The sequence below is a fragment of the Ranitomeya imitator genome, chromosome 1 (genome assembly GCF_032444005.1).
Source record: "Ranitomeya imitator isolate aRanImi1 chromosome 1, aRanImi1.pri, whole genome shotgun sequence".
Classification (NCBI taxonomy): Eukaryota; Metazoa; Chordata; class Amphibia; order Anura; family Dendrobatidae; genus Ranitomeya; species Ranitomeya imitator.
In genome coordinates, this window is record NC_091282.1 from 520,959,911 (window position 1) to 520,978,691 (window position 18,781).

The following is an 18,781-nucleotide window of genomic DNA, read 5'->3' on the forward strand; positions in this document are numbered from 1 at the left end:
GAAAAACGAAAACGCAAAAATGAAAAAGGGCCGCGACTTGAAGGGGTTAAGGGTGTGTTTCCACAGTCAGTATTGGCAGAGCTTTTGAGTAAGCTTCATCCAAAGCGCTGCCGGCTTTTGTACGGCTTCATTGAAACCATGTGGAATCACAGCATCCTATATATTGGATTGTGATATATATCTTGCGACAGTGCAAGATCAATAGGTATGCTGCGGTCTAGAAAGACGCGCCGCATGTCCGGTTACGCTGGGAAGCCGGAGGCATCCCTGCACGCATAGTGGAGATGGGATTTCATGGAATCCCCTCCACTATGTTGCAACATCTGGCTGCTGCGGATTGGATGCTGCAGCTGTACGCAGCGTCCAATCTGCAGCGAATACTGACTGTGGAAACATACCCTAATCCAACACAGACGGTGGCACTGATTCAAAGTGTTTACACCAGGAAATCTGGCATAAACACTTAGAAAAGTTGCAACTTTTACCGTTTGAGTGGGACGGGGTGATGCCCACTGTGTTCTTATCAAGTCGTCTAAATCCATTCTTCATAGTATCCAGCCCCCCAAAAATTGAGTTTGATACATAAGAAATAAAACTTAGTGCAAATTCATACATATATTTATTCACATTTTCTCATAATTTAATTCATGACCACAAGTTGTGCACGTCTTCTTATACATATCCTCTTCAACATGTTCCTCCGGCCCATATTCGTGTTGATGGCCACCAACATCTTTTTTCCATAAACTGCTCCTTACAGCACGACGAAGTTCTGTAAAATAGAGGGGTTATGTCAATATTCTCAAGTTATAGAAGATTAAGGAAAAGTTATAACACTTGATAAATATCAGGACAGGCCCACCATCTGATGCGAATGCTGGTGTCCTGAAATAAGTCAGGCAGAAGGATCTGACATGTTGGATTTCATGGTTCTAGCCAAATATTTTTGGGAGGCACAAGTAAAAAAAAAAAAAATCAGTATGTTCTGCAGATAAAAGTAATGGGTTGTCCAACATTATTCACATTTACAGCAGTGAAAGACCTGGTAATGTCACATCAACGTACACCTGTCAAGATAAGTGCACACAGGTATGTGTTGCTGCAATGTTATCACGCATTGTGGAAGCGAACAGTTCTACAACCCCTTTACGATATGCACCGTATATGAATGTACATGTGGGTGCAGAGTCATATCTTTTCCGGCACGTCAGCCGATTTCATTAGCTGACATGTGTCCCTAACAGCCGTGGGTGGAATCGCAAACCACCCACGTCTGTTATCCTGTTAAATGCCACTGTCAATCTCGGACAGCGGCATTTAACACAATGCAATAGACCCCTGTGGGCATCATTGCCGGATAGCTATGGGCGCCGTCGAGCGGTCGGCGGGGGCTCATAGCAAGTATTTTTCTAAAACTCTGCTCTGTGTAGCACAAGCATCTCCCATGGAGACTATTGAAGCAAGTGTAAAGTAAAAAAAAAAAGCATGTAATTTTCCAACAGTTTTTGGATTTTTTGTTTTTTTCACCCCTTAAATAGAAGAGAACTTTGACATGTTTGGTATCTATGAACTCGTAATGACCTGGAGAATCGTAATGGTCAGTTTTAGCATTTGGTGAACCTAGTGAGAAAAACAACAAAAAAACAAAAAACACAATTGTGGAATTGAACTTTTTTTTTTTGCAATTTCACCGCACTGAGTTTTTTCCCCCCCATTTTCCAGTAAACTATACGGTAAAACCAATGCGGTCGTTCAAAAGTACAACTCGTTCCGAAAAAAAAAGCGCTCAAATGGCCATATTGATGGAAAGATAAAGTTATGGCTCTGGGAAGGAGGGGGCAAAAACAGAGACTCAAACATGGAAAATGGTCAGGGGGTTATCTCAAGTTGTCTATTGAGCAGCTCATAACTGGGTAGTCTCCATCCTTCCTGGTTTCTGGCAGGGCAGGATATCTTGAGTGACAGTTCTGGTGAGTAGCAGAATTGTAATATGAGTAGAAGTATAAAACACAGCCCATGTTCTGCTGTAAGCCATTCACCTATCCAGACGAACCACTGATACAGTGGGGCAAAAAAGTATTTAGTCAGTCAGCAATAGTGCAAGTTCCACCACTTAAAAAGATGAGAGGCGTCTGTAATTTACATCATAGGTAGACCTCAACTATGGGAGACAAACTGAGAAAAAAAAATCCAGAAAATCACATTGTCTGTTTTTTTATCATTTTTTTTGCATATTATGGTGGAAAATAAGTATTTGGTCAGAAACAAACAATCAAGATTTCTGGCTCTCACAGACCTGTAACTTCTTCATTAACCCCTTCATGACCCAGCCTATTTTGACCTTAAAGACCTTGCCGTTTTTTGCAATTCTGACCAGTGTCCCTTTATGAGGTAATAACTCAGGAACGCTTCAATGGATCCTAGCGGTTCTGAGATTGTTTTTTCGTGACATATTGGGCTTCATGTTAGTGGTAAATTTAGGTCAATAAATTCTGTGTTTATTTGTGATAAAAACGGAAATTTGGCGAAAATTTTGAAAATTTCGCAATTTTCACATTTTGAATTTTTATTCTGTTAAACCAGAGAGTTATGTGACACAAAATAGTTAATAAATAACATTTCCCACATGTATACTTTACATCAGCACAATTTTGGAAACAAAATTTTTTTTTGCTAGGAAGTTATAAGGGTTAAAATTTGACCAGCGATTTCTCATTTTTACAACGAAATTTACAAAACCATTTTTTTTAGGGACCACCTCACATTTGAAGTCAGTTTGAGGGGTCTATATGGCTGAAAATACCCAAAAGTGACACCATTCTAAAAACTGCACCCCTCAAGGTGCACAAAACCACATTCAAGAAGTTTATTAACCCTTCAGGTGCTTCACAGCAGCAGAAGCAACATGGAAGGAAAAAATGAACATTTAACTTTTTAGTCACAAAAATGATTTTTCAGCAACAATTTTTTTATTTTCCCAATGGTAAAAGGAGAAACTGAACCACGAAAGTTGTTGTCCAATTTGTCCTGAGTACGCTGATAACTCATATGTGGGGGTAAACCACTGTTTGGGCGCACGGCAGGGCTTGGAAGGGAAGGAGTGCCATTTGACTTTTTGAATGAAAAATTGGCTGCACTCTTTAGCGGACACCATGTCACGTTTGGAGAGCCCCCGTGTGCCTAAAAATTGGAGCTCCCCCACAAGTGACCCCATTTTGGAAACTAGATGCCCCAAGGAACTTATCTACATGCATAGTGAGCCCTTTAAACCCCCAGGTGCTTCACAAATTGATCCGTAAAAATGAAAAAGTACTTTGTTTTCACAAAAAAATTCTTTTAGCCTCAATTTTTTCATTTTCACATGGACAACAGGATAAAATGGATCCTAAAATTTGTTGAGCAATTTCTCCCGAGTACACTGATACCTCATATGTGGGGGTAAACCACTGTTTGGGCACACGGCAGGGCTCGGAAGGGAAGGCGCGCCTTTTGACTTTTTGAATGGAAAATTAGCTCCAATTGTTAGCGGACACCATGTCGCGTTTGGAGAGCCCCTGTGTGCCTATGCATTGGAGCATAGGTCCACAAGTGACCCCATTTCGGAAACTAGACCCCCCAAGGAACTTATCTAGATGCATACTGAGCACTTTAAACTCCCAGGTGCTTCACAGAAGTTTATAATGCAGAGCCATGAAAATAAAAAATAATTTTTCTTTTCTCAAAAATGATTTTTTAGCCTGGAATTTCCTATTTTGCCATTGGTAATAGGAGAAATTGGACCACAAATGTTGTTGTCCAGTTTGTCCTGAGTACGCAGATACCCCATATGTGGGGGTAAACCACTGTTTGGGCGCACGGCAGGGCTCAGAAGGGAAGGCACGCCATTTGGCTTTTTAAATGGAAAATTAGCTCCAATCATTAGCGGACACCATGTCGCGTTTGGAGAGCCCCCGTGTGCCTAAACATTGGAGATCCCCCACAAATGACCCCATTTTGGAAACTAGACCCCCAAAGGAACTAATCTAGATGTGTGGTGAGCACTTTGAACCCTCAAGTGCTTCACAGAAGTTTATAACGCAGAGCCATGAAAATTAAAAAATTTTTTTTCTCAAAAATGACTTTTTAGCCCGCTTTTTTTTATTTTCCCAAGGGTAACAGGAGAAATTTGACCCCAAAAGTTGTTGTCCAGTTTCTCCTGAGTACGCTGATACCCCATATGTGGGGGTAAACCACTGTTTAGGCACATGCTGGGGCTCGGAAGTGAAGTAGTGACGTTTTGAAATGCAGACTTTGATGGAATGCTCTGCGGGCGTCACGTTGCGTTTGCAGAGCCCCTGATGTGGCTAAACAGTAGAAACCCCCCACAAGTGACCCCATTTTGGAAACTAGACCCCGAAAGGAACTTATCTAGATGTGAGGTGAGCACTTTGAACCCCCAAGTGCTTCACAGAAGTTCATAACACAGAGCAGTGAAAATAATAAATACGTTTTCTTTCCTCAAAAATAATTATTTAGCCCAGAATTTTTTATTTTCCCAAGGGTAACAGGAGAAATTGGACCACAAAAGTTGTTGTCCAGTTTGTCCTGAGTACGCTGATACCCCATGTGTGGGGGTAAACCACTGTTTGGGCACACGTCGGGGCTCAGAAGGGAAGTAGTGACTTTTGAAATGCAGACTTTGATGGAATGGTCTGCGGGCGTCACGTTGCGTTTGCAGAGCCCCTGGTGTGCCTAAACAGTAGAAACCCCCCACAAGTGACCCCATTTTGGAAACTAGACCCCCAAAGGAACTTATCTAGATATGTGGTGAGCACTTTCAACCCCCAAGTGCTTTACAGAAGTTTATAACACAGAGCCGTGAAGATAATAAATACGTTTTCTTTCCTCAAAAATAATTTTTTAGCCCAGAATTTTTTATTTTCCCAAGGGTTACAGGAGAAATTGGACGACAAAAGTTGTTGTCCAGTTTGTCCTGAGTACGCTGATACCCCATGTATGGGGGTAAACCACTGTTTGGGCACACGTCGTGGCTCAGAAGGGAAGTAGTGACTTTTGAAATGCAGACTTTGATGGAATGGTCTGCGGACGTCACGTTGCGTTTGCAGAGCCCCTGGTGTGCCTAAACAGTAGAAACCCCCCACAAGTGACCCCATTTTGGAAACTAGACCCCCCCAAGGAACTTATCTAGATATGTGGTGAGCACTTTGAACTCCCAAGTGTTTCACAGACGTTTACAACGCAGAGCCGTGAAAATAAAAAATAATTTTTCTTTCCTCAAAAATGATGTTTTAGCAAGCATTGTTTTATTTTCACAAGGGTAACAGGAGAAATTGGACCCCAGTAATTGTTGCGCAGTTTGTCCTGAGTATGCTGGTACCCCATATGTGGGGGTAAACCACTGTTTGGGCGCACGTCGGGGCTCGGAAGTGAGGGAGCACCATTTGACTTTATGAATACAAGATTGGCTGGAATCAATGGTGGCGCCATGTTGCGTTTGGAGACCCCTGATATGCCTAAACAGTGGAAACCCCTCAATTCTACCTCCAACACTAACCCCAACACACCCCTAACCCTAATCCCAACTGTAGCCATAACCCTAATCACACCCCTAACCACAACCCTAATTCCAACCTTAACCCTAACGCTATGTGCCCACGTTGCGGATTCGTGTGAGATTTTTCAGCATCATTTTTGAAAAATCCGCGGGTAAAGGGCACTGCGTTTTACCTGCGGATTTACCGTGGATTTCCAGTGTTTTTTGTGCGGATTTCACCTGTGGATTCCTATTGAGGAACACGTGTAAAACGCCGCGGAATCCGCACAAAGAATTGACATGCTGCGGAAAATACAACGCAGCATTTCCGCGTGGTATTTTCCGCACCATGGGCACAGCGGATTTGGTTTTCCATATGTTTACATGGAACTGCAAACCTGATGGAACACTGCTGCGAATCCGCAGCGGCCAATCCGCTGCAGATCCGCAGCAAAATCTGCACCGTGTGCACATAGTCTAATTCTAAAGGTATGTGCACACGCTGTGGAAAACGCTGCAGATCCGCAGCAGTTTCCCATGAGTTTACAGTTCAATGTAAACCTATGGGAAACAAAAATCGCTGTGCACATGCTGCAGAAAAACTGCACGGAAACGCAGCGGTTTACAATCCACAGCATGTCACTTCTTTCTGCGGATTCCGCAGCGGTTTTACAACTGCTCCAATAGAAAATCGCAGTTGTAAAACCGCAGTGAAATGCGCAGAAAAACCGCGGTAAATCCGCGATAAATCCACAGCGGTTTAGCACTGCGGATTTATCAAATCCGCAGCGGAAAAATCCGCAGAGGAACAGAATATGTGTGCACATACCGAAACCCTACCCCTAACCCTACCCCTAACCCTACCCCTACCCCTAACCCTACCCCTATTCTAACCTTAGTGTAAAAAAAAAAAAAAAAAAATTATTTTTTTATTGTCCCTACCTATGGGGGTGACAAAGGGGGGGGGGTCATTTACTATTTTTTTTTATTTTGATCACTGAGATATAACCTATCTCAGTGATCAAAACTCACTTTGGAATGAATCTGCCGGTCGGCAGATTCGGCGGGCGCACTGCACATGCGCCCGCCATTTTGGAAGATGGCGGCGCCCAGGAAAGAAGACGGACGGATCCCGGGAGGTAAGTATAAGGGGGGGGGGAGATCAGGTCACGGGGGGAGCGTCGGAGCACGGGGGGGGGGGGGTGGATCGGAGCATGGGGGGGGTGGATCGGAACACGGGGGGGTGGATCGGAACACGGGGGGGTGGATTGGAGCACGGGGTGGGGGATCGCTGTGCAGGGGGGTGGATCGGAGCACGGGGGGGGAATCGGAGCACGGGGGGGATCGCTGTGCGGGGGGGTGATCGGAGTGCGGGGGGTTTGATTGGAGCACGGGGGGTGTGATTGGAGCACGGGGGAGCGGACAGGAGGACGGGGGAGCGGAGCACAGGACAGAGGGGAGCGGACCACAGATCGGGGGGCTGGGGGGGCGATCGATGGGGTGGGGTGGGTGCACATAAGTGTTTCCAGCCATGGCCGATGATATTGCAGCATCGGCCATGGCTGGATTGTAATATTTCACCAGTTTTTTAGGTGAAATATTACAAATCGCTCTGATTGGCAGTTTCACTTTCAACAGCCAATCAGAGCGATCGTAGCCACGGGGGGGAAGTGAAGCCACCCCCCCTGGGCTAAACTACCACTCCCCCTGTCCCTGCAGGCCGGGTGAAATTGGAGTTAACTCTTTCACCCGGCCTGCAGGGACGCGATCTTTCTGTGACACAGCATATGTGTCATGGGTCGGATTGGCACCGACTTTCATGACGCATACGCTGTGTCACAGGTCGGGAAGGGGTTAAGAGTCTCCTCTTTCCTCCACTCATTACCTGTAGTAATGGCACCTGTTTAAACTTGTTATCAGTATAAAAAGACATCTGTGCACACCCTCAAACAGTCTGACTCCAAACTCCACTATGGTGAAGACCAAAGAGCTGTCAAAGGACACCAGAAACAAAATTGTAGCCCTGCACCAGGCTGGGAAGACTGAATCTGCAATAGCCAACCAGCTTGGAGTGAAGAAATCAACAGTGGGAGCAATAATTAGAAAATGGAAGACATACAAGACCACTGATAATCTCCCTCGATCTGGTGCTCCACGCAAAATCCCACCCCGTGGGGTCAGAATGATCACAAGAACGGTGAGCAAAAATCCCAGAACCACGCGGGGGGACCTAGTGAATGAACTGCAGAGAGCTGGGACCAATGTAACAAGGCCTACCATAAGTAACACACTACGCCACCATGGACTCAGATCCTGCAGTGCCAGACGTGTCCCACTGCTTAAGCCAGTACATGTCCGGGCCCGTCTGAAGTTTGCTAGAGAGCATTTGGATGATCCAGAGGAGTTTTGGGAGAATGTCCTATGGTCTGATGAAACCAAACTGGAACTGTTTGGTAGAAACACAACTTGTCGTGTTTGGAGGAAAAAGAATACCGAGTTGCATCCATCAAACACCATACCTACTGTAAAGCATGGTGGTGGAAACATCATGCTTTGGGGCTGTTTCTCTGCAAAGGGCCAAGGACGACTGATCCGGGTACATGAAAGAATGAATGGGGCCATGTATCGTGAGATTTTGAGTGCAAACCTCCTTCCATCAGCAAGGGCATTGAAGATGAAACGTGGCTGGGTCTTTCAACATGACAATGATCCAAAGCACACCGCCAGGGCAACGAAGGAGTGGCTTCGTAAGAAGCATTTCAAGGTCCTGGAGTGGCCTAGCCAGTCTCCAGATCTCAACCCTATAGAAAACCTTTGTAGGGAGTTGAAAGTCCGTGTTGCCAAGCGAAAAGCCAAAAACATCACTGCTCTAGAGGAGATCTGCATGGAGGAATGGGCCAACATACCAACAACAGTGTGTGGCAACCTTGTGAAGACTTACAGAAAACGTTTGTAATATATCCTTTGTTGGCAATGACAGAGGTCAAAGTATTGAGATGAAATTTTGTTTCTGACCAAATACTTATTTTCCACCATAATATGCAAATAAAATGTTAAAAAAACAGACTGTGATTTTCTGGATTTTTTTTCTCAGTTTGTCTCCCATAGTTGAGGTCTACCTACGATGTAAATTACAGACGCCTCTCATCTTTTTAAGTGGTGGAACTTGCACTATTGCTAACTGACTATATACAGAGGGGCAAAAAAGTATTTAAATATATAGAATATTCTATATAGCGCATATAATAAAGTTAAGAATAATTTTAACTGGATTTCTTCTGCAACCAAGTCATATAATGCTTATGTACAGTAGTGCTCAAAATAACAGCAGTCCAATATGACTAACCAGATTACTCACAGTTTTTGATATAAATTATATTACCACAAGTCAAACTACCGTATTTTCCGGCGTATAAGACGACTCCCAACTTTTCCAGTTAAAATATAAAATCTTCTCAAAAGTCGGGGGTTGTCTTATATGCCGGGTGTCGTCTTATAGGGTGGGTGCGGAGCAATTTGCGGTCGACGTATATAGTGGATAGTGGGGGGGGAGTGGTCCTGATGACGAGGTGAGGGAGCGCCTCACCAGGAAGGTGTAAGTGAAGCAAACTGTCAGCGTCTGGGATGCCAGGGTTATTCAAAAAAGAGAGAGAGCGGTGCTGTGCCTAGAAAAACACTCCGCTTTCACTCATCTGGCAAGCCCTTGTACACCTTCCCGGTGAGGTGCCCCCTCACCTCGTCATTGGGGTCGCTCCCCCCACAATATGCGGCGACCGCAGATTACTCCGCACCTGCCCTATAAGACGACACCTGGCGTATAAGACGATACCTGACTTATGAGAAGATTTTCAGGGGTTAAAAAGTAGTCTTATACGCCAGAAAATACAGTACTTACCAGTTGGTGCAATAGATTCTAAGAAAACCAGACACTGTATTCATGATCTGCATGTTTTTGAGTCTCTGTGTATCAGAATAATTAATAAAAAGGGTGTGTGTTCAAAATAAGAGTGGAATTCAATTAGTGAGGTCAATCATTCTGTGAAGAAACAGGTGTGAATCAGGCGGACATTATATAAGGGTGAAGCCAGGACATGTTGTACATGCATTTCTCCTTGAGAGCCTGAGAATTATGGGTCGTTGGAGACATTCTTCAGAAGAACAGCGTACTTTGATTAACAAGTTGATTGGAGAGGGCAAATCTTACAAAGAAGTGCAGACAATTATGGGCTGTTCAGCTAAAATGATCTCCAAATGGAAAGCCAAACCAGAGAGACGTGGAAGACTATTCAAATGGAGGGAAGAATAGCCAGAATGGCAAAGGCTCAGCCAATGATCAGCTCCAGGATGATCAAAGACAGTCTCAGGTTACCTGTGAGTACTGTGACCGTGAGAAGATGTCTGTGTCACGCTAATGTCTTAGCAAGAAGTCCCTGCAAATCCCACTGTTAAAATAAAAGCATGTACTGAAGCGGATACAATTTGCCAAAGAACACATCAACCGGCCTAAAGAGAAATGGAGAATCATTTTGTGGACTGATGAAAGTAAAATTGTTCTATTTGGGTCCGAGGGCTGCAGACAGTTCGTCAGACGACCCCCAAGCTCTGCATTCAAGCCACAGTACACTCTGAAGACAGTGAAGCATGGTGGTGCAGGCATCATGATATGGGCATGTTTCTCCTACTATGCTGTCGGACCTATTTGCCGCATACCAGGGATCGTGGACCAGTTTGCAGATATTAAAATACTTAAAGAGCTCATGTTTCCTTACACTGAAGAAGATAAGCACTTCAAATGGGTGTTTCAACAAGACAATGACCCGAAACATACCAGTAAACGAGCAAAATCTTGGTTAAAGTCCAACAAAATTGAGGTTATGGAGTGGCAGCCCAATCCCTGGGCCTCAAACACTTGTGGGATGGCATCAAAAATTTAGCTTCGGAGGCAAATACAACAAATGCCAAAAAATTGTGAAATGTAGGTCAAGCATCCTGGGCTGGAATAACAGGTGACAGAAGTTGGTTGGCTCTACGCAATATAGATGTGAAGCAGTTCTAAAAAACTGTGGGTATACAACTATATATTAGGTTAGTGATTCACAGGAATGCTAAATCCTCAAAAAATACATATTGTGAGTTTGTAGTCTTTACAGAGACACTGCTATCTTTTAGAACAGCCCAATGTTCATGTTTTGTTATTTTCTGTAAATTCTATACATTTCTCTTCATGTTTTGAATTAGAGAACAATGTGCAATGTTCCAATGCATGGAAATAAAAACTAGTATAAAGATTTTGTGATTAACTCATGTTTTTGAACGCACTGCTATTATTTTGAACATTACTGTATACTGTTACCTAATTCTACAGAAAATAAAGCATATTTTGGTAACTTTACCTTTTACTTTCTTGTCAAATTTTTTCTGTTTCATTTTATCTTTGTTTTCTTGCCGAACTTCCTTTGCTTCTTCTAAAGCCTCTTCAGTACCCCAGACTTCTAAAGAACGTTTAACTATCTGAAAAAGTAAAAGGAACAGCATGAAAATATCACACACCACTGTTTATAATTGTGCCACGTAGAGAAGACACTGAAAACTAAATACCAAGGTCCATAATTAGGAGAATAACCACTAGTTATACAATTTCTCTATTAAAAAGGGATGGTATGAGGATTATGGCAATATAAAAAAATTATGTAATATATATATTTTTTTTGTTTTTACTTTTAGTAGCATTTTGTTTTTATAGTACACTGTGAAACTTATGTGTATTTTGTCTGTGAAATAAAAATATATAGCACGTCACTATGTAACCAGGAGGTGCTCGGAGAGGGATACCACCCCCTTAATAAGTATAATTCAAAAAATTCCGGCACTCATAGAAGTATGCAAATAAGATTTATTCAAATGCAATCCCACTTTGTAACGTTTCGGTCTGAAACTTAGACCTTCATCAGACTAGGATTGAAAAAAACAAAACAAAATTATAAGGTCAAACAGTATGTACATATACGCCTAAAACTAGATAGAAATATTCATCTCTGTATATACAACGTTCAAAAAAGATACATGCAAAACAGAGGGGCGTAAATTAGAGAGATATATATGTATATACATTTTCACACATAGCATATAGAATAGTATGGCATTACAACAAAAATAGTATAAAGGGTCACGCCCATCAATTCTATGAAAAGAGCGCTTCTAGGTTCCCAGGGATATATGTAGATGTAAACTAGTACATAGTAATCAAAAACAGCCGTAATTGATGCTATCATAGGAATAACATAGAGGATATAACATCACACCTGCAATGTGAACAGTGTCTCAACAAATCCTAAAATAGGAAATATAAAGTATCTCTAGTTCCATGGAGATAAAAATCAAAAAGCAAAAAGCCAAACATGTGGCAGGGTTCTATGGAGTAAAATAAAAAGCAAAAAATAAGAATAAAAATGAAAATAAAAAGGCAAAAAATGCAGAAAGATATAAGTACAAAAAATATGAGTACAAAAAATAAGTAAAAAAATATGGCATGAGCTCAAATGGGTAAGAAGTCACATATCAAAAACGGCATAACACGAAAGCCGCACAAAAAGAAAGTCCAGAAGGACTAAAAGTGTGCATTAAGAAGGAGCTGTACGAGTGCTTACCAGATTGCTGCAGCGTGGAAGGACTCAAGAATAGTCAGCGCGAGGAAAAGGAAAAACTCTAATTTACGCCCCTGTTTTGCATGTATCTTTTTTGAATGTTATATATACAGAGATGAATATTTCTATCTAGTTTTAGGCGTATATGTACATACTGTTTGACCTTATTATTTTGTTTTGTTTTTTCAATCCTAGTCTGATGAAGGTCTAAGTTTCAGACCGAAACGTTACAAAGTGGGATTGCATTTGAATAAATCTTATTTGCATACTTCTATGAGTGCCGGAATTTTTTGAATTATACTTATTAAGGGGGTGGTATCCCTCTCCGAGCACCTCCTGGTTACAGAGTGACGTGCTATATGTTTTTATATGACTGCACCTTTACACGAGCACCTGTAAGCCTTATTTTTCTACTCAACTGGATATGTCCGCTACAGGCTTTTCATACAACGAAACTGAGGTGGCGAATATAGTTTCACAAGTAGCTACTTCCAGTGATTTTTTACAGATTTCAAGCAATGAATTCAAGTCACGTGATCTTGAGAGGGAATCCCGGCATCTGACGGGCCTTGAACTGCACAGTGCAACTATTGCAGAATACATCAGGACACAACGGATCCCTAGAGGATTGAGAGTATCATTACGTCCAACTTTGTTTCAGGACAACACAGACTTTTGCCAACGTTTTGAGCAGATTCTCAACAAGTGCTCCCTGGACTTAATCACTTTGACTTTGGATTACCTACACAAAGAGGTAAAAACTAGCCAAGATAAACTACAAAGTATAGAAACTCAATTAAAAGATACATCTTCTAAGGAGGAATTTGAATCCATTAAATCTCGCATGAAGGACAACCTGGAAGCTTACCGACTAGAAACAGAGAAGAGGAAACGTCAGAAATTCATCCGGGACACACAAGACTACCTACAAAATAGGGTCTACAGATGGCGGGGCTCCACTACCTCCTACAGATACAACTACAGAGGACCAAGGTTTACCGGGGGCTCATCAACTTCCAGTTCGGACAACGAAAGAACAGACATCCAGAGAGCTCCTTTTTTAGGTACAGACAGGAGATTCAATCGAAGAAAAGGACGAGGAGGGGTGGCCAGTGCCGCAGAAACCAACCGTCACACGAACACGAGATCGCAGGTAGTACCACTAATTTAGTAGTCAATATTTCCTCCAAAACACTGAATCATACCCAGTTACGCCTCCTACAAAAAGGCTTATCCTTTTGTCCAACATATAAATTTAATACCTTTCAGTTGGATCCAGACTTACAGAGATTTTATAGGAATGTAAGGTTGAAAGCTTTTTTCCATAGTCAAATTCCTACCAATATAATAGCGAGAGACACTATTGAGAATACACCGATTAACCTACCCAGTCTAGGCCTTAGGCTTCCTAGTCACTTTAATCCACCTAAGAATAATCCACCAGTTGAGACATTTATAGCCCTGATAGAGAGAGAGGTTGACAAATTCTCTAAACAGATCACTAAAGGTGAGCTAGTCTTTCAGAAAAATTTAGACCATAGTGAACATATGGCACTTCAATCCCTTATGTCAGACAAGGACATAGTCATAAAACCGGCGGACAAAGGGGAAGCCACGGTGGTAATGGATCGTTCCATGTATCGAGAGGAAATTCTCGCACAACTTAATAACAGAACGGTTTATTTACCGTTACCCCGTAATCCTAGTTCTACTATAGAATCCAAGATCAGAGGACTACTTGAGGAAGCCCTCCACTTAGGCATTATTGATAAAAAAACACAAGAATTCCTAACCAAGACTGACCCCATGATACCTGTATTTTACACATTGCCTAAAATACATAAGAGACTTGATAGACCCCCAGGCAGACCCATAGTGGCGTCCACAAATTCAATCTTATCGCCACTGTCCATATTACTTGAGAAGGTTCTGACACCATTGATTAAAAATACTCCTTCTTTTGTTCTAGATACAGGAGCCTTCTTGAATGTCATAAAAAGTATCAAGGACGTTATCAGTGACACAATATTAGTTACACTGGACGTGAATAATCTGTATACGTCTATTAAACACGAGAAAGGAATGCAAGCAACTAGGCTCCTGCTAGAAGATACAAACATGGAACCTAGGGCAATTAACTTTCTGATGAATTTATTAAATTTGGTATTAACTGAAATTTTTTTTCTGTTTGAAGATACATATTTTCTACAGGTACCAGGTACGGCCATGGGGTCTAACGTGCCCCCCCCCCCCTTCCCCTACGCTAATGCGTTTATGTCTTTCTTTGAATCTGAATTCGTATATACTAATACACTGTATAAGACACATTGTCACACGTGGCTAAGGTATATTGAGGACATATTCTGTATGTGGGTAGGGCCTCCTACAACTCTGGAGGAATTCTTTAATCAGATCAACAATATATGGCCGGAATTGACGTTTACTATCACCCATGATTACAATCAGGTTAATTTTTTGGATACTACCATTATTAAGGAGAGTGATGGGACCCTCAGCTCTGATCTATATACCAAATCTACTGACCGTAATAGTTTACTTCTGTACCAGAGCTGCCATCCAATGGCAACCAAAAAATCTATTCCCATCTCGCAATTTCATAGGGTGAAGAAAATAGTCAGTAATGAGAATACATGCAAAATACGGCTTGACGAGATGGAGACAAAGTTCACACAAAGGGGTTACCCTAAGAGATTACTTCATGACTGTCGTCAAAGACTTGGCTCATCAGAGGATAGAGTTTCTACACATAGAATACCGTTTGTACACACCTTTCACCCCTTTGCCTATAAACTACACCGCAAAATTCGTAAACATTGGCCATTACTGCAGACGAGTTATCCTGATATACCTGAATTTAGAACACCCTTTTTGCCCTGCTTTAGAAAGCAGAGTAATCTTAGGAACAAATTAGTGAGAGCCGATATGGGATCCATTCAAAGGGTGCCTAGACAGGTATTCCTTCAAACACAAAGAAAGGGTACATTCCCTTGTCTAAAGTGTTCACAATGTGCCAATGTCCTTAAAGGCCCAAGGATTTCACACCCGCTTACTGGTACTGACATACCCATACGGGGCTTTTTTACTTGTGATTCCCAATATGTCGTCTATGCAATAAAGTGTCCTTGTGGCCAAATATATGTGGGTGAAACCACACAGGCGTGTGAGAGATCGTATCTCTCAGCATAAATCGGACATACGGTGTGGGAAGACTCACCTCCCCATTCCTAACCATTTCCATAATGCGGGCCACACAATAGCTCAACTTAGATTCCTAGTACTGGAACATAGGGATTTTTGTGTACTCACCGTAAAATCCTTTTCTCCGAGCCATTCATTGGGGGACACAGACCATGGGTGTATGCTGCTGCCACCAGGAGGCTGACACTAAGTAATACAAAGAAAAAGTTAGCTCCTCCCCTGCAGTATACACCCTCCTGCTGGCTCCCAGCTAACCAGTTCGGTACAAAAGCAGTAGGAGATCAATAACGACATATAAGCGTAAAGCATGTCACATTATATATAAGAGTATAACATATCAAAAGATAAAAACAAAGCATAAGCTAATAACAGGGTGGGAGCTGTGTCCCCCAATGAATGGCTCGGAGAAAAGGATTTTACGGTGAGTACACAAAAATCCCTATTTCTCCTTCGCCTCATTGGGGGACACAGACCATGGGACGTCCCAAAGCAGTCCCTGGGTGGGGACAACATCACTTCAGGCCGTGTAGCCGCTACTTACAAGTGCGCCACCGTGGCCTGCAAAGTCCACCTGCCCAGACTCACATCTGTGGAAGTGAGTGAATTATAGTGCTTCAAGAATGCATGCGGCCTGGAGGAATTCGCAAGCCTGCGGTCGTGCTTGCCGACGTCTGGCGCCTAGAGCCCTCAGACAGGGAGATAGGCTGGCATCTAGCGCGAAAGGACTCCTGGATGGAGAAAAGAATCCACCAGGCTAACGTGGCCGAAGAAAAATGGCTAAACCCTTCCTGCGACCGTCAGGAAGCCTACTTACCATCGAAAAACCCGAGTAAAATGTCCAACCTTTGGAAAGACGTCGTCCTCGATACGTACCCACTCGGAGCACTCGCTTCTTCCAGATTATGGAGAACCCATTCCGCTTTGTGGACTAGAGCCGAAGGAGATGAGAGGACGATGCCCCTGCAACAGTGGAGATATAATACCCCTTGGCAACGAGGGAATAGGATGGCTAGAGGACAACCTTGCCTTGAAGGTAATAAGGAAAAAAGATAAAGAACAGAGCGTCGAGATCTGAAGACTCATCAGGAGGACAAGAACGCAGAGAAAGAAGGGGGGAGGCCCTCCTTGAGAGAAAAGTCTATCCGGATCAGAAAAGGAGTCCACTGTAAGATGCCCAGGACCATTAAGGTCCCACGGATTTAACGGTACGCGGTAGGGAAGAACTACAGGTTGAGGCCTGCAAGAAAGACCATATTTCCAGCTTGAGACAATAAGCCGGAAAAATACTAGTACCGCAAGCGAGAAAAAAACCTGACATGGTCAGTGCGGGTCTCCCGGGATCACTGGGGCCCTACCCGCTTCCGAAAAGGTTTCAGACGTAGTGGAAGATGTGTTATGGAAATTGGTACCATGGAAGAATAGATCGTGCACTGCAATGGTCTTGGATCGCGAGGCCAAACCATGAACTGGAGTACATTGGCGTTCAGCTTGGACGCCATCCGAACTACCTCTGGAGTACTCCAGTGAAGGCAGGTCCGATGGAAGATTTCCGAGTGAAGTTCCCACTCACTTGAGGAAAAACCCCGGACGGCTGAATATGTCTGCCGCCCAGTGTACTACTCCAGGGAATGTACTGTTGAGATCACCGAAGATAAAACTCGGCCCATCAGAGAGTGCGAGGTACCTTAGCCATGGCGCTTGACTGAGGGTACTTGCTAGATGGCTAACTTGGGGCACAGCCGAGGCATTATCCAACTGAAGACCCGCCAGAAGGCAGAGGGCCTGCTGAAGGAATAGCCGTACCGTTCGGATCTACAGAGAGATGATCGGGAGAAGAAAACTGGCAATGGTATCTCCCAATAGCCCTTGGGCCAGGAGAAGGCTCAGGAAGAGAAAGGAGCTCAGAGACTACCCTTTGAGAGCCTGATTGACTTGCAGAAAACGAGCGCAGCGAAGGAAACTGCTTCCGTAGACGTCCTTTCCCTCAGAACCCTCCTAGCGAATTGAAAGAACCGAGGGAATGAGAGATCGGTAGAAGGGCCACGACCTAGACCCGAGAGAGAGTAACCATCCTTCTTGGGCATTATCATCCTCAAAGAGGATCTGCTGGGCTGAGAATGAGGGAAAAAAACTTGTCTAAGTTTAGCTGCTAGCCCAATAGAGAGGTAATTGCAAGAGATATGGACGACTCAGCGTAGTCCTAGGAGAGCGGCTACAAAGTCGACCAAATAGGGCAGGACGACCATGCTTCTAAGGTGCAATAAGAACATGACAACCATCATGACCCTTGCGACCACTCTGGTGTGGTAGCCAGGCAGAAGGGCCAGGTCGTGAAAATACTGTTCGCGAATGGAAAGGCGAAGAGATTATAGTAGAGAAGAGAAATAGGTATGTGAGGGTAAGAATCCCGAATGACGATGGATGCCAGAAAACAACCACGTTTCTCTGTTGAAGTAGTGGCTGAGAGGAGGAACTCCATCCGAAAAAAGAAAGGGCCCTGTCAAAGGTTGTTAGAAGTTTGGGGTCCAGGAATGGAGATACTTTTCATTCCCTCCATTTTGGAACCAAGATCCCTTAGATCTAGACTGTCCTGGCCAATGCTTCCACTGCTGGTTGAGCCTGAAGAAGAGATACGATCCCTTGCTAGTCTCCCGCTCAGAAGATTTGATTAGCCAGCTATACTGTGGAACGAAGTAGATAAGGTCTGGGACCCGGAGACTTTCATTCTCTCCCTTTGGTCAAGCAACCCATGTGTCGGCTAAGGAAGGGTAGAGCGCTGAACCCGAAACCACAAGACGGAACGAACTAGATTTGCTATCCGACTGTCTGTGGAATCTTAATTGATGATACACCGGCCAGGATACTGGTAGGAATACCGCAAGAAATTCTGCCCGGCGAGTCTGCCAAGTGACAGAATGCGGGACTGTAACCAGCAGGTCTCTGCCATCGTCGTGCAGAGAAGAAAATAAGGAAAAACCTCGATCCACCATCTTCTTAACAGGGAAGTGGAGAGGAATCGTCCACTTTCTTGCATCTGATACAAAGGGGGGGAAAACCTCCTTGTTGGGACGCCACAAATGTGGACGCCACATCCCCAGAATTGAGGTTTCCGAGTGGACAGGGCAGGTTGTGGCGATAGACCTGGATGCAGAAGAAGATACATGGAGGCGACACTCCGTGTGCTCGTCTGTTGAAGGTGTGGGGGGAAATCGGAGCCCTTTAAGGGACCCGTCGCCCATAAAATTCCGACCAGGTATGGTATCCTACTTAGAGGTCTTCCAGTGCATCACCGTCAAATGTTGATGGAGATTTTCTAGAACCTGTATGTTTTTCTAGAATACTTGCGGCCCCTGCTAGCCGACGGCTCCCATTGTAGGAGAGGGAG

The 18,781-nt window shown here is 43.7% G+C and overlaps 1 protein-coding gene across 2 annotated transcripts in view; it reads right to left on the reverse strand.

Annotated features, from left to right (window-relative positions):
* Nucleotides 1–600: 600 nt before the first annotated feature.
* Nucleotides 601–18,781, reverse strand: part of XPA (XPA, DNA damage recognition and repair factor) — a 62,575-nt gene continuing 44,394 nt past the window's right edge. For both annotated transcript variants that reach the window (XM_069766810.1, XM_069766819.1), the window contains 2 exons: nt 10,927–11,044; nt 601–772 (listed from right to left, as the gene is read on the reverse strand). In XM_069766810.1, the coding sequence (XP_069622911.1) occupies nt 624–772; nt 10,927–11,044 (267 nt within the window). In that variant the 3' untranslated portion in view covers nt 601–623. The remainder of the gene's footprint in view (nt 773–10,926; nt 11,045–18,781) is intronic.